Raw genomic sequence first — 14,745 nt, 5'->3', positions numbered from 1 at the left:
AGCTGAATGACTTTGGGCCAATCACCAGGAGGTGGTGAGTTCTAGTCCCGCCTTATGCATGAAAGTCAGCTGAGTGACTTTGGATCAATCACCAGGAGACTGGGAGTTCTAGTCTTGCCTTAAGCATGAAAGCCAGCAAGGTGACTTTGGACCAATCTCCAGGAGACTGAAAGTTCTAGTCCTGCCTTAAGCATGAAAATCAACTGAGTGACTTTGCACCAATCACCAGGAGACTGTGCGTTCTAGTCCCGCCTTAGCTTTAAAAGCCCCCTGGATGACTTGTGGCCAATCACTAAGACAATGTGAGTTCTAGTACTGCCTTACCTTTAAAAAGCTGGTTGACTTGTGGCCAATCACCAGAGATGGTGACTTCTAGTCCCATCTTAACCTTGAAAACTGGCTGGGTGACTTGGGTCCAGTCCCTCCCTCTTAGCCCAAGCCATCTCATTAGGTAGTTGTGAGCAAAGTAGGAGTGTTAGATACGGTGTGTGTGCCACCTTGAGTGAAAGAGGAAGAGCGATTGCTCCTTTTATCAGGTTTGAACGGATAACATTCTTAATTCTTAACTCTTAACAGAGGGCTCCGACTGCCTGAAATCAAATCAGTTGCTCTCCAGATTTCAATGGCAGGAGCTTTAGAAATTTGGGAGATTGGCAAAAAGAGACTCAAAGGCCAAGAGAGGAGAATGCTCCTTTTTTTAATAACCACAGTGAAAGTCAGATGTTGGGTAGATGCCTGCAAACATTGGGAACACCTTGCAGTTTCAGTGGTGGGACGCAGTGGCTAAGACACTGAGCTTATCGATCAGAAAGGTCAGCAGTTAGGCGGTTCAAATCCCTAGTGCCGCGTAACAGAGTGAGCTCCCGTGACTTGTCCCAGCTTCTGCCAACTTAGCCATTCGAAAGCAAGTAAAAAATGCAAGTAGAAAAATAGGAACCACCTTTGGTGGGAAGGTAACAGCCTTCTGTGTGTGTGCCTTTGGCGTTTAGTCATGCCGGCCACATGACCACCAAGATGTCTTTGCACAGTGCTGGCTCTTTAGCTTTGAAACAGAGCTGAGCACTGTCCCCTAGAGTCAGGAACCACTAGCACATATGTGCGAGGGAAACCTATGCAGTTTGAGAAGATTTTGAGCTTAGGGAGAACTTCTGACGTTAATTTGACGGCCTCCCCCAGCTAAACAACTTGAACGCTTCATGGACGCTTCAACTGAGCAGATCGCAGATTTTTTTTTCCACACAGCTGTTGCTTTTCGATCCAGAATCTCAGGGGTCGCATCTTGTCTCGGTGCTTGAGATGGAGAGCACTGCTCTCCTCCAGACCCTGTTCTGACCCAGCAGAAACAAGAAGCAGACTCCTTGTCCCGAAAGCCTCTCCTTTATTTATCTCCTGTGAATTAATGGCATTCACACACCGAAAAATCCAGGCAGTAGTCCTTCGAAGAGTTAATTGCAGTAACTGACCTTTCGGTTCCTTGCGATAATGTGAGCTCCCAGCCAAAAGGTTGCACATTAAGCTCTGGCAAGCAGCCCCTGAGGGACAAAACACAATGAGCAAAACCTTCAGAAATACGAACTGTTGTCTCCTACGACAACCACTCCTCTTTCCTTCTATTTATTCCCCAGCCAGGGAGGGGCCATTCAGCATCCGCGTCTGATTTGCTTCCCAAGTCGACTCCTTGCCCTCGGTTACTCCCCTGTTCTAACCGCTCTGCACATACATGCATCTGGAAGAAGCCCCAGCTGTTCTTCCTCCCCACTTATCTCAGCCTCCGAAGGGGGCTGAGAAATGTCAGATGGCCCTGGCTCCGTTTCTGCTTCCGACGCAGAGCATCCATCAGAGCCTTACCCAGACTCCAGAACTGGCCCAAGTTCCTCTCCAACCTCCTCATCGTCCGAGTCTGCCGGCAGCTCTGCTGGCAGCTGGCGGGCCGCAACAGACCCTGGAGAGGGGAAGAGTGTTGCTGGCAGGCCAAACGGCAGCGCCATCCAGCGAAGTAGCAGCCAGCAAGACAAAAGAAGCCATCCTTTCCCACGTCACCTGAATAAAATGTCTGTATTGAGAGGATACGCTGCCTCCAGATATGGATGCTCTATTTAGCTCTCATGTTCCATTTGCATCCAATGGTCCAGTTTTTCTTGTCCTCCTCGCCTTGTTCCTGTCCCTCTTTTCAAGGCCCCGTCAGCCCGGGGGCCATTAAGCCTTCCTATAACGGGGCAATGACCCGAATAGTTGTAAAGCTTGGAAAAGAATGAAATTCTGGAAGCCATTGGAGACAAAAGAGATCTGCAGGAACGCCGCTTCTCCATTGATGTAATGGATCTTCTTTACCACCGAGTTAGTCGCCTCTGGAGTGCTTGCTTCTCTTTTTCTTTTTCCTTCTTCAAAAGGCAACTGAACTATTTTTGCTTGAGGAAGAGAACATTTCTAAGAAGCTCCGTCAGTTCTGATGGTGGGGGAATGGTAGGATAGGTTTTGCTAGGAAGGACTGTGGTTTTGGTTTTGTTTTTAAGCAGTCATCTGGTTGTTAGTATTCTCTCTGAGCTGTTGAGGCCACTTGGGGGATTATCTTAACGCCCTCGGGGTCACCTCAATTGGGGTGCAATTGGCATGGAACCTTCTTGGAAGTGCTGCGTTGTAAACTGGAGATAGATTGTGTCTTATTCCCCCCGCTCTGTTGAGAGAGGGCTGTTCAGTTCTAACATAGTGTTGTGGCATGCCACTGGCTGGCAGAGCTGGCAGCAGATTCGGACAATGAGGAGGTTGGGGAGGAACCTGGGCCAGTCCTGGAGTCTGGGGAAGGCTCTGATGAGGGCTCTGTGTTGGAGGCAGAGAGGGGGCCAGGGCCGTCTGACAGTTATCAGCTGCCTTCAGAGTCAGACCTCAGCGAGGCAGAGGAACAGCTGGAGGCTGTTCCCAGTGTGCGCATGCGCAGAGCTGCCAGAAGAAAGGAACAGCTAAGAAATCAGGGTCGAATTGGGAATAAAGTCACAGGTGGAAGGTGATTGGCCCCTCCTATAGGAAATAAAAGAGGAGCGAAAGGGGAGGGGGCTTTTGCAGGAAACAATTTGGTCGGTTGGTCAGTCATTAGATTCATTTCAGGAGTGTGAAGATCTGTCCGTGAATCTCAGAGAGGCTGTGCCCAGTTTTTCCTTGCACAGTACCTCGTTTGTAAAATATTTACATGACAGCTTTCCAAGATAGATGAGGTCTGAGGTCATAAATTACTCCTTTGAAAGACTGTTTTCCAGGCCTTTGCTGAAGGTGAAGGAGAGGAATTCACATTCATTTAATAAAAGGGATTTTGCTAGGACCAGGACTCTGCCTCATGCTTTGTGGGGAAGCCTAGGTCAGAACATCAGCGGTTAAAGACTCTGAGCTTGTCAGCTGGGAAAGCTGGCAGCCAGATGAAGAGAACAGCTAAAAAATCAGGGTCGACTTGGGAGTAAAGTCACAGGTGGAAGGTGATTGGCCCCTCCCATAGGAGATAAAAGAGGAGCAAAAGGGGAGGGGGATTTTGCAGGAAACAATTCTTTCGTTCAGTCATTACATTCGTTTCAGGAGTGTGAAGATCTGTCCGTGAATCTCAGGGACTCTGTGCCCAATCTTTCCTTGCACAGCACTCTCATTTGGAAAATATTGACGTGGCAGCTTTCCAAACTAGATGGGGTCTGTGGTCATAACTTCACCTTTGAAAGACTGTTTACCAAGCCACATCCTCTACCCTTTCTCTTGCAGGCACCTGAACGACATCGAGTTGGGTGCATCGTCCGTCTGGATCCGCATCGCATTGGGAGCTGCCGTGGCCACCATCGTGGGAATCAGCCTCTACAAGGCAATGATGAAGAACAAGTAGAGGACAGCGAGGAATCTCCCTTTTCTTTTCCTCCCTGCTCTAGGTTGTTTCTTCCACCCACGTCCAGGAAACCCAACTTCATTTGCCCTCGAGCACTTTGCAAAAACCCAAAAAGAAGGCGTGCCAGGGGAAGACAGAAGGACGTCTGAAGGACATTCTGCCCGGAGGGGCGGGTGGGCGTAGCAGATGGGAGTGGATGACCATCGTTGCACCAGCATCATCAGAAATCATCGCAGTCACCTAACTGGCATGGGCAAGATTTGCATTTTTCTCACTCAGGGAATGCCCCCAAATCCTGCAAGCCATAGCATTAGATACCTTCTGGGCCGCGCAGCTCCTACAAATATCTTCGCTTCCCCCCTCCCCAGTTGTCATTTTTTTTTAACCCCTTTTGGCTGTTTCTCGGAAGCTGAAGCTCCTGCAGTCCAGTCAATGTTTTTAAATAGACGTGTCTTGGGGAGAGCCGAGACTGTTGGCCCTCTGGGGTTGCCTCTGTTTGGACCTCCTGCTTCATCTGCTTGGATGTCTCTGAGCTCCTCTTGGGGGTGGGTGGGGGAACTACGAAGGTTTCTGGGACTTTCTGAACCCTTTTTCTCAGAAGGAATTTCGCCCAGGCCCTCTTCTTGCGGTTGACTCAAACACTGAACAAAGGAACCTCCATGGATGTGGAAGGATGGAGAACCTGAGATTCTCGCTCTTGATCAAGTCGTGAAACTCGTTGCACGCTCATGCTAAGGCACCGGTGTGGTTTCGGGGGCAGCTCGGAAACTCCTGTCTGTCACTTTTACTCATTAGCTCAAGATTTGGGGGGGCAAGGGAAGTTGCCTGCTCCAGCAACAGTGGAGGAAGCAACTAGGACCTGCCTCCCTCCACAAGTATTCTTGGATCCATTATAGGAGCACCCACTCTTCATGTATTCAGCAATCCAGCACATGGAAAAGTCATAGGTGATGGGGTATGTTTTTCCCCCCCCCCCTTGCCACTTCTTTTTCCCACGCGCCAGGAAACCAATAATCTGCACATTTCTTCCTATAGTTTAGATCAGTGTTTTTCAACCTTGGCAACTTGAAGATGTCCGGACTTCAACTCCCAGAATTCCCAGCAACTCCCAGCATTCGCTGGCTGGGGAATTGAAAAAGGTTGAAAAACACTGGTTTAGATCCTTGCTTGGGGATAGGAGGGGAGGGGGGCGGATATCCAACAGCCCCCCCCTCCCCCTCTGCCGATGGATCTCTGCCGTGGTGGTCTAGCAGGCTAGGTCTCCCTCTCAGAGCCATCTTCCAAACTTTTTTAACTCTTCAATCTTTGGCTCGAAAACTGATCTGGATAAATAACGTTCCCAATTTAAGAGGAGAAGAAAGAAAAAAGAACCCAGATCTTATGCCATCCCATCAACATCTCAGAAAGGAATTATAAAAAAGAAAGTTTGGAGTTGCTTTTTTTTTTAACTTCACAGTTCTTGCACGCTTCAGTCCTTTTTTTTTTTTTTTTTTTTGGTGATACAGGTTTTTTCTTCTCCTGAGTTTCTTCTCTGCACTTGCAACCTGGAAGTCTCCATCCTCAACCATACTGTTGTTGGCAACCCTACTTGGCTGGGGCTGTGTAAAGTCCAGGGTTTCCCCACATTAGATTCCTTCTGCAGGCCAGAAATGCAAAGGGGGGGGGAGAGCGAAGGGAATGTGCTGCCTCTGAGGCCCGGTTCCCAATGGTCCAAGGCCCAGTAGGGGGCAGCATCCCCGGGGATTGGGGACCCATGTATTAAGGCAGTGGTCTCCAAGCTTGGCAACTTTAAGACTTGTGGACTTCAACTCCCAGAGTTCCTCAGCCAGCAAAGCTGGCTGAGGAACTCTGGGAGTTGAAGTCCACAGGTCTTAAAGTTGCCAAGCTTGGAGACCACTGTATTAAGGGATGCAGCAAGACCACATGGGAAGCCATAGGCACCCACGTCCCTAGTTGTGACCTCTGCCACCAAGTCTATTAACTGAAATAAATCAAAAACTCTGCAACTTAATTGCATCTCTTATACCCTGGGTCAGTGATGGCTAACCCTTTTGGCACTGAGTGCCGAAACCGGAATATGTGTGCATGTGCGTGCCTGCTAGAGTACTGGAAATGCAAAGACCAGCTGGCCTGGTTTGGGGGCATTTGGGGGGTCATTTTCGGGCTGTTTTGGGCCTGAAAAACAACCTGAAAACGACACTGAAAATGGCCCCAAAACGGCAAAGAAAACACCCTGAAAAATGACCTGATTTTTGGTCCGTTTTCAGGCCGTGTTTTTCTGGTGCTCCGTGAAGAGCAGCTGGCGATGGCATACGTACCCATAGAGAGGGCTCATTGTGCCACCTCTGGCATGCATGCCATAGGTTCCCCATCACAGCCCTAGGAGGTTAATATCCACATTTCCTTATAGGACGATTTTTAAGATAAGTTAAATGCACTCAAGAGAAGCTCTGTAATTGGTCTCAATCAATGCCAAGGAGACCACTCCCATCAGTATTCAGATCCCATTCTTGATCGCGTGGTTTTTTTTCTTTACGTAACATTACTTAAGTATCTCCCTACCACTGTTTTTTAGATCGTCCCCCATTTCCCCTCTCTATAAGAATCATTCATTCAGGCAGTTGAATCAAGGGCTTGGGATTAGGATGCAGTCCAGATATGCTTTGGGAATTCTGGTTTGCATTTTTTTTTGTCTTTTTTTTAAAAAAAAAAACCTTTTCATATAACCAGCAGCTGGAAAGTCTGAACCAGGAGTTTCCAACGTTGGCCAGTTGAAGACTTGTGGACTTAACTCCCAGAATTTCCCAGCCAGCATCACTGCATGGGGAATTCTGAAAGTGAAAAGTCCAACCTTGGCCAGTTGAAGTCTTGCGGACTTTAACTTCCAGAAGCCCCCAGCCAGCTCCGTGAGATGGCGAGTTCTGGGAGTTAAAGTCCAACCTGGAACAAGTTGAAGGCTTGTGGACTTCAGCTCCCAGAATTTCCCAGCCAGCTCCGCGAGATGGGAAATTTCTGAGAGTTTTGTAGTCTTCAACTCCCAGAATTGTCTTGTGGACTTTAACTTCCAGAAGTCCCCAGCCAGCACCGCAAGTCCACAAGTCTTCAACCGGCCAAAGTTGGACGCCTCTGGTTCACCCAGTATGTCATGTAATCAATGGAGAAAAAATTGGGGAAAACATGCAGAACTGGAGACCTCTGTGGGCACCATGTCAGGGTGGTTCCTAGCCTTCAAGCTTGCTTTTGAAAAACTCCTAAATCTGAATGCTTTTTTGGGGGAAAGACCTACTCGGAGGTCCTTCCTTCTGATGAGCAGAAATAGACACAGGTAGGGACCTTCATAAAACAAGGCATTAAATATTCATCGTAAATCCCAACAAGGAGGCACTGGCCACATCTGGAAAGCTGGCATATTAGGAGACAGAATTGGAGCTTCCTCTGCAAAACATTTTTTTTTTAAGTAGGGGATTCCTCAAATATTCACCCTCTTGCACTGGGAAGTGGCTTGGCCTGGGCCCGGCTTTATGATCTTTGTCCCTGGGACCTGAGCGGTAACATTTTGCCAGTTTCCAAAGAAGTGGTCCTTAAGCCCTCGCTGATGGGAGTGGCATAGCCCAATCACATTGCACGTGGAATATTTCAGATCCTTTTGGGATTCCCTGGACATTTCAGGGATCCCCACTTTGCATCCCGAGATGAGCTCCAGATAACTTTTAATACCTCCTCCATCTCTTCTCGTCCTCCTCCACTGCATTTGTGGATTCACTACCTGGAGCAATTTCTTAACAGCCAGCTTTGCAGGGGAGAGCTGCTTTTTCACCGAGCGATGGGCCCTGGGAGTGGGGGGGGGATTTCCTCTTAACCCACATCTCCGTTCAGTCGTACCGAGTTTCAACTCAACTGCTGTGAACCTGAATAAATTTTTATGCACCAGATGGTTGCAGACAAAGAGACAGGTCCTCGTGTCTGCTTTCTTGGGGGGGAGAGGGGGGCTTTGGGTTGGTGTGGGGTGTGGGGAGAAGACACGGAGTGGGCTGTCTCAGGATATTTACAGCTTTCATAAACAAACAGCGCACATCTGCACGGGCCAGCCTGCTGTTAATATGTCTAAGACGGAGCGTGCATTCGTGTTAATTCAAATTCAAATCCCATTAGCGATTAAAAATAGAAAACTCAAAAACGGAGAGCTGTACTGTTACCTTTTCTTGAAAGGAAGGCAACCTTTCCAAGAGACGCATCAAGGATTTTAAGACAAAACAGCCTAAATAAAAGTAAAATGGGCATTTTATAGGTTCCTAAAGTTTTAAAGGCGCGGGGGTTTTTTCCTTTGGATCAAAAAGTGCTTGTAAAAGCATATATGCCCAAAACGGCATCTAAAATCAAATGGCTTTATGCAGATTAAAAACTGTTGAGTTGCTTTGGTTCTGATGAATACATAAAGGGCTTTACGGTGGGAAAGATTCAAAAGAGAGAATGGAGTAAACTCAGGAAGAGGTAGCCATTTTTCTTAGAGCTACCTTGAAGGAAGAAAAAAAGATTTATAAATACACAAACTCACTTTTGGAGCAAGAGTGTCCAATCTTGACAACTAGAATACCTGTAGACTTCAGTCACAGAATTCCCCAGCCAACCTTCTGGCTGGGGAATTTTGAGAGTTGATATCATACAATCCCTAGCACCGCGTAACAGAGTGAGCTCCCATTCCTTGTCCAGCTTCTGCCAACCTAGCAGTTCGAAAGCATGTAAAAATGCAAGTAGAAAAATAGGAACCACTTTTGGTGGGAAGGTAACAGCGTTCTGTACACCTTGGGTGTTTAGTCATGCTGGCCACATGAGTATGGAGACGTCTTCGGACAGCGCTGGCTCTTTGGCTTTGAAACTGAGATGAGCACCGCCCCCTAGAGTCAGGAACAACTAACATGTGCGAGGGGAACCTTTACCTTTATCATAGGTCTTATAGTTGCCAAGGTTATTTTAGACCAGGGGTGTCAAACTCAAGGCCCGTGGGCCAGAGCCAGGCTGCAGCCTGCTTAGATCTGGCCCACCTACTCGCAGTGCTGTGACCAGCAAAAACTGAGCTTGGGAAGGCTCTGTTTTTGCTGGCAATGGGTTGCAGGAGGATGTCCCAGCTGAAAACACAGCTGGCAGAGCGCTCGAGCCACCACAGACACCCCCGACACGAGTGACTTCAAGCTGGCCCACTGAGGTCAAACAACCCTGATGTGGCCCTCAATGAAATCGAGTTTGACACCCCTGCTTTAGACACTGTTCTTAAGCTGTGGATTGTTGAAACCAAGACTTATGACATAAGGTACAATGACCTGGGATATGCTGTGTTAAATCAGCCTTCAAATTCCACAGCATATATGTCCCCCATTTCAGGTAGTCCTTGACTTACAGTACAAACAGGCCATTTAGTAACTGCTCCAAGTTACAACGGCACCGGGAAAAAAGGGGATTTATGACCACTTTTCACATGATGGTTGCAGCATCCCCATGGCCACGTGATCAAAATCCAGCAACAGCTTCACCAAATCACGAAGCAGACTCCTTGTCGCGAAAAAAGCCCATTTTGTTAAACCCCCTCATTCACATCCAGCAAAGTCCCTGCAAACAGTCTTTCAAGGGTGAATTTACCACCACCGACCTTATCAGGCTTGGAAAGCAGCCAGGCCGATATCTTCCAGACACAACGTTGTACGAGGAAATACTTGGCAAGGAGTCTCTGAGAGTCATGGACAAATCTTCACGCTAATTAAGCGAACTAATTGTCTCCTGCCAACTTCCCTCTCCTTTCGCTCCTCTTTTATTTCCCCTGGGAGGGGCCATTCATCGTCCACCTGTGCCTTTATTCCTGAGTCAGCCCCTGTTCCTTAGCTTTTCCCTTCGTCTGGCAACTCTGTAAGTGCGCATACTAGGAACAGCTGTTCTTCTGCCCTACTGATCTCCGACTCCAAAGGCAGCTGATAACTGTCGGACGGCCCTGATCCCCTCTCTGCCTCCAACGCAGAGTCTTCATTGGAGCCTTCCACAGACTCCAGGACTGGCCCATCTTCCTCTCCAACCTCCTCACTCTCTGAGTCTGCTGCCAGCTCTGCTGGCTGCCTGCAGGCCACAACAAATGGATTCATATATGACGGTTGCAGCATCCTAAGCCACAATGGCTACTTTTGCAGACTACGCTTCACTAACTTGACAAGATTTGCAGAGAATCAAAGCAAAAGCTCTCTCTGCCATCCTTAATCCCATTGAAATGCAATTCAAAGGACCCGAATGAAACCACCAGCCACGTTCTCACTCCCTCTCCTTCATTCTCCCCTCGTGTTGCATGGTGGGATCCAGGAGTGACTCTCAAAGAGGTTTTGAAGGCCTCATCCAAGGCTTTTGAGCCTGGTGCATCTTCCATCACCTCCGGAGAAGATGGGGCTTATTTGCGGAAGAAGCAGAGAATGTTTCCGTATCGGCACAAACACATCATTTCAAGATGGAAAAATAAGGAAAGACACAGGTTCTTTGCTGTCCACTGCAGCTTTCTTCTCCCAGCCATGCAGGGATTCCTCACTGTAATAGAATAGAATAGAATAGAATAGAATAGAATATTGGAATGAAGAATAGAATAGGACTAGAGCAGAATAGAATAGAATATAGAGAATAGAGCAGGATAGGATGGGATAGGATAGGATAGATGAATAGGATAGAAAATGGGATAGGATAGGATAAGATAGAAGAATATGAATAGGATAGAATATTAGAATAAAATGGAGTAGAATAGAATAGAACAACAAAACAGACTAGAATATAGAGAATAGAATAGAGCCGGATAGGATAGGACAGGATAGGATAGAATAGAATAATTTTAGTAAAAACTTTCGGGCACCGAACCAGTAGTAATGCCAGCAGGAACCCACCTCTGGAGAGAAGCAACCTAGAAGTAAGGAGACATTTCCTGACAGTTAGAACAATTAACCAGTGGAAGAACTTGCCTCCAGAATATAGGTGATATTCAGCAGGTTCTGACCAGTTCTGGAGAACCGGCAGCGGAAATTTTGAATAGTCCGGAGAACTGGCAAATATCACCTCTGACTGACCCCGCCCACATCTATTCTCTGCCTCCCGAGTCCCAGCTGATCGGGAGGGAATGGGGATTTTGGATATCCTTTCCCTGCCATGCCCACCAAGCTACATCCACCAAGCCACACCTACAGAACCGGTAGTAAAAAAAAAATTGAATCCCACCACTGCTCCAGAAGTTGTGAATTCTCCAACACTGGAAATTTTTAAGAAGAGATTGGACAACCATTTGTCTGAAGTAGTGTAGGATTTCCTGCCTGAGCAGGAGGTTGGACTAGAAGACCTCCAAGGTCCCTTCCAACTCTGTTATTTTATCCTACCCTATCCTGGGCTAAATGGAGTCAGGATAATAATACGACCTAGAAGAGAAAGAACTGGGGGGGGGAGGGGAACACAAAATGGAAACGCCTGCAAATAATAGTAGAAGGACTGCGGCAAAAGAAAGCAAAGATAGTCCCAGTAGTAATAGGTGCCCTGGGAGTGATCCTAAAACATCCGGAGCAGCCCTTGAACACCATCTGAATTGGCAACATCCCCAGCCATCACTTGCAAAAGGCAGCTTTACTTGGAACAGTTTACATTTTACACTGAAGCATTTAACACCCTCAAGCAACAACATCTGTCTAGCTCAGGTCCTTGGGAAGAACTCGATAAGTGGAGTAGAATGCCAGGTCCAGTCTAAACATCTGGCTGACTATGCAACAAACAACAGCAATAATAGAATTGGAACGACGATAACCTTCCAACCCCTGGGTTATATCGCAATGGTCAGCTGTGTGATAAAAAGCCAACCACCCTTAATAAGTATAATTTAACATCGAGCAAATGATGGCATCTTTTGTAATACCTGTTGTAAAGAAAACAGCATCTCCGGGTGTTTGTATCATTTTTAATATTGTTAGCTGCCCAGAGTCAATGTACTTGAAGCGAATGGCCAGATAAATATGATGTCTAGAAGATGAAGCCAGTTAGATGAACCAAGCTGTGACGTTAAGCCGTTAACATGGGTTCTTTCCTCGGGTTGTCATAGATTATATCCGATCCCATAAATTATGCTTGCTAAAGTAGCCTTAAGATCGAATGTACTGTGTGATGCCAGAGTTTGTATCATGTCTTCATCCTTTGGTCCCCATTATAATGGCTGCTTTTCTCATAGCTCAAGACCAAGGATATCCATAAACTGATGGTATCAAGCTTCATCACCAGATAGGATCCTTCATTGGGGCCTCAACAGTCCATCCCACTAAGTCGTACGAAAGTGTTGTGCAATGCTGTTCTGACCTAGGCCACACAAGAGCATGAAGCCGACTCCTCGTCCCGATAAAACCCCTTTTATTTAGGGTAAAGGGAATTCCTCTCCAGCAAAGCCCGGGCAAACAGACTTACATGAGATTTCACAACTACACACCTTGATCAGGCTTGGAGAGCTGCCAGGCCGATATCTTCCAAACACCACGCTGTAGCAGCAGTTACTTAGCAAGGAGCCAGGAACAGATCATCACTTTAATGAATTGAACTAATTGTCTCCTGCAAACTCCACTCCCCTTTCTCTCCTCTTTATTCCCTGTGGGAGAAGCCATTCACCATCCACCTGTGGCTTTATTCCTGAGCCGGCCCTTGTTCCTTAGCTGTTCCCTTCATCTGGCAACTCTTCGGATGCACACATTGGGAACAGGCTCCAGCTGTTCTTCTGCCCCACTGATCTCCGACTCCGAAGGCAGCTGATAACTGTTGGACGGCCCTGGCCCCATCTCTGCCTTGGCCGCAAAGCCCTCATCAGAGCCTTCCAAAGACTCTAGGACTGGCCCATCTTCCTCCCCAACCTCCTCATTGTCCGAATCTGCCATCAGCTCTGCTGGCCGCTGATGGGCCACAACAGATTCATCCAGGGATCCAGAAACTTTGGGGGGGGGCTTTTCCACCAACATCTGTAAAGTGAGAGGCAAGACCAGAGGGAGCAGTACTCTTAAAGAAATCTAACCAAATTAACCTTTCTGGCCAAATTATGACAGCTTTGCAGCAGCTCCTGCTCAAGAAATGAGGTTGCTGTCCCTTGAACTTCAATGCCTGCAGAAGAGGTTGTGGTCTCTCTCCAAGGTCCTGAATCTGCCCTCAGTCGGTTCTTATCTGAGCCCTTGTTGGTATGGATAACGGCAGAGTGATGGAACATGGTAATTATAACTATACTAGCTGATAACCTCGCATTGCCCAGGTATTTATTTATAGGTGGAGCACTCACATAATCTTGAAGGCAAGCCATTCCACTGGTTAATTATTCTGTTAGGAAGTTTCTCCTTAGTTCTAGGAAGACGACTCTCACCTAGAAATTTATTATGCATATACGTGCAAACTCCAGGCCCTTTTATTGCCTCCTCCATGTGTTTGCGTTCTTCCAGAAGAAAAATGACAACGGGATTTCTCTTCTCCGTCAGCACCCCACTTCCCAAATTGCTACATTTCCTGAAGCATGTAAATATGCACGGAGTAGGAATATGAATATTCAGAGTCAGCTTTCCAGCCTTTGGAATCAGCTGCTGGAAGCCACCTTCTCTCCTATCTTCATTTCACAGATGAGTGTTAACCAGCGAGGACCATCATTCACCCTCTGCTAAAAATCAGCTGCTCCACAGCCCAGCAAGCTCCTGCAACTTCTGCCTTTCACAGATATAATAAGCAGGTTAGACAGCGGTGATCCCAGAACCACCGAAGGGACCAAATCAAGCCAAGTTTGAGTTTGCTAAAAGAAGTATCCCACAAGAGAGTTAGCACCACACATTAAACCAGGGATTCGAACCTTTGGGGGCACTGCAACGCCACAGAGGGTCTGTGAAGGCTTGAAGAAATGTTATGATCTAAATGTTGTGGCCTGCCAGCTGCCAGTGGAGCTGGCGGCAGACTCTGACGATGAGGTGGAGGAGGAAGTTGAGCCAGTGCTAGAGTCTGGGGAAGGCTCTGATGGATACTCTGCGTTGGACACAGAGACAGAGCCAGGGCTGTCCAACATTTCCCATCCACCGGAGAGGCAGCTGCCTTTGGAGGCTGATAAGAGTGAGGAGGAAGAACAGCAGGGGCCTGTTCCAGATGCACGTATGCGCAGAGCTGTTAGGAGAGGAGAGCAATGGAGGACAAGGAGTCGGCTCGGGAAGCAAAGCACACATGGATGCTGAATGGCTCCTTCCTGGGGAATAAATAGAAGGAAAAGGGAGTGGTGGTCGTAGGAGACAACAGTTCGTATTTCGGAAGATTTTGTTCATTGTGTTCTGTGCCTCAGAGACCGCTTGTCAGAACTTACTTTGCAGCCTTTCAGCTGGGAGTTCACGTCTATCGCAAGGAATTGACAAGATCTGTTGTTGCAGTTAACCCTTTGAAGGACTATTGCCTGGACTTTTTGGTAGGTGAATGCAATTATTTCACAAGAGGTAAATAAAGAGGGGCTTTTCGTGACAAGGAGTCTGTTTCTTGCTTTGTTAAGCGTATCAGGTAGGATGAGGGAAGTGAGAAACCATCAAGGGACTAGCAATTGCCAAAGAGTTTTCTGAGCTTCTGGAGCAGTGTTTCTCAAGGTTGGCCATTTGAAAAAGGGGTGGACTTCAACTCCCAGAATTCCCCAGCCAGCATGCATCTTTCACCTTTGACTCCTGCCACCAGGAGCATGCTGGCTGGGGAATTCTGGGAGTCAAAGTCCACCCATCTTCAAGCGTCCAAGTCTCTGTTCTGGAAGGATCCTGAAGATGTTGCTGGAGATTGGCCATTAAAGGTCTCCTTTGGAAGATCTGACTGGCAATGGAAGCAGAAGGCATCTCAAGAGATAAATGGCTTGG

At 47.5% G+C, this 14,745-nt stretch overlaps 1 protein-coding gene and 1 long non-coding RNA gene across 2 annotated transcripts in view; both read left to right on the top strand.

Annotated features, from left to right (window-relative positions):
• Nucleotides 1-4,873, top strand: part of RHOT2 (ras homolog family member T2) — a 44,321-nt gene extending 39,448 nt beyond the window's left edge. The window contains exon 19 of the mRNA XM_087728453.1: nucleotides 3,739-4,873. Within this exon, the coding sequence (XP_087584579.1) occupies nucleotides 3,739-3,856 (118 nt within the window). The 3' untranslated portion in view covers nucleotides 3,857-4,873. The remainder of the gene's footprint in view (nucleotides 1-3,738) is intronic.
• A 142-nt stretch (nucleotides 4,874-5,015) lies between these two features.
• Nucleotides 5,016-7,804, top strand: LOC148042714 (uncharacterized). The gene is made up of 2 exons (XR_015698449.1): nucleotides 5,016-5,619; nucleotides 5,763-7,804. It is a non-coding gene; the product is annotated as an uncharacterized LOC148042714 (long non-coding RNA).
• Nucleotides 7,805-14,745: the final 6,941 nt, after the last annotated feature.

The sequence above is a fragment of the Thamnophis sirtalis genome, unplaced genomic scaffold (assembly GCF_051295495.1).
Source record: "Thamnophis sirtalis isolate CommonGarterSnake01/CBP01778 unplaced genomic scaffold, rThaSir2_p1.2 scaffold_14, whole genome shotgun sequence".
NCBI lineage: Eukaryota > Metazoa > Chordata > Lepidosauria > Squamata > Natricidae > Thamnophis > Thamnophis sirtalis.
This window is presented reverse-complemented; position numbering and strand designations above follow the sequence as displayed.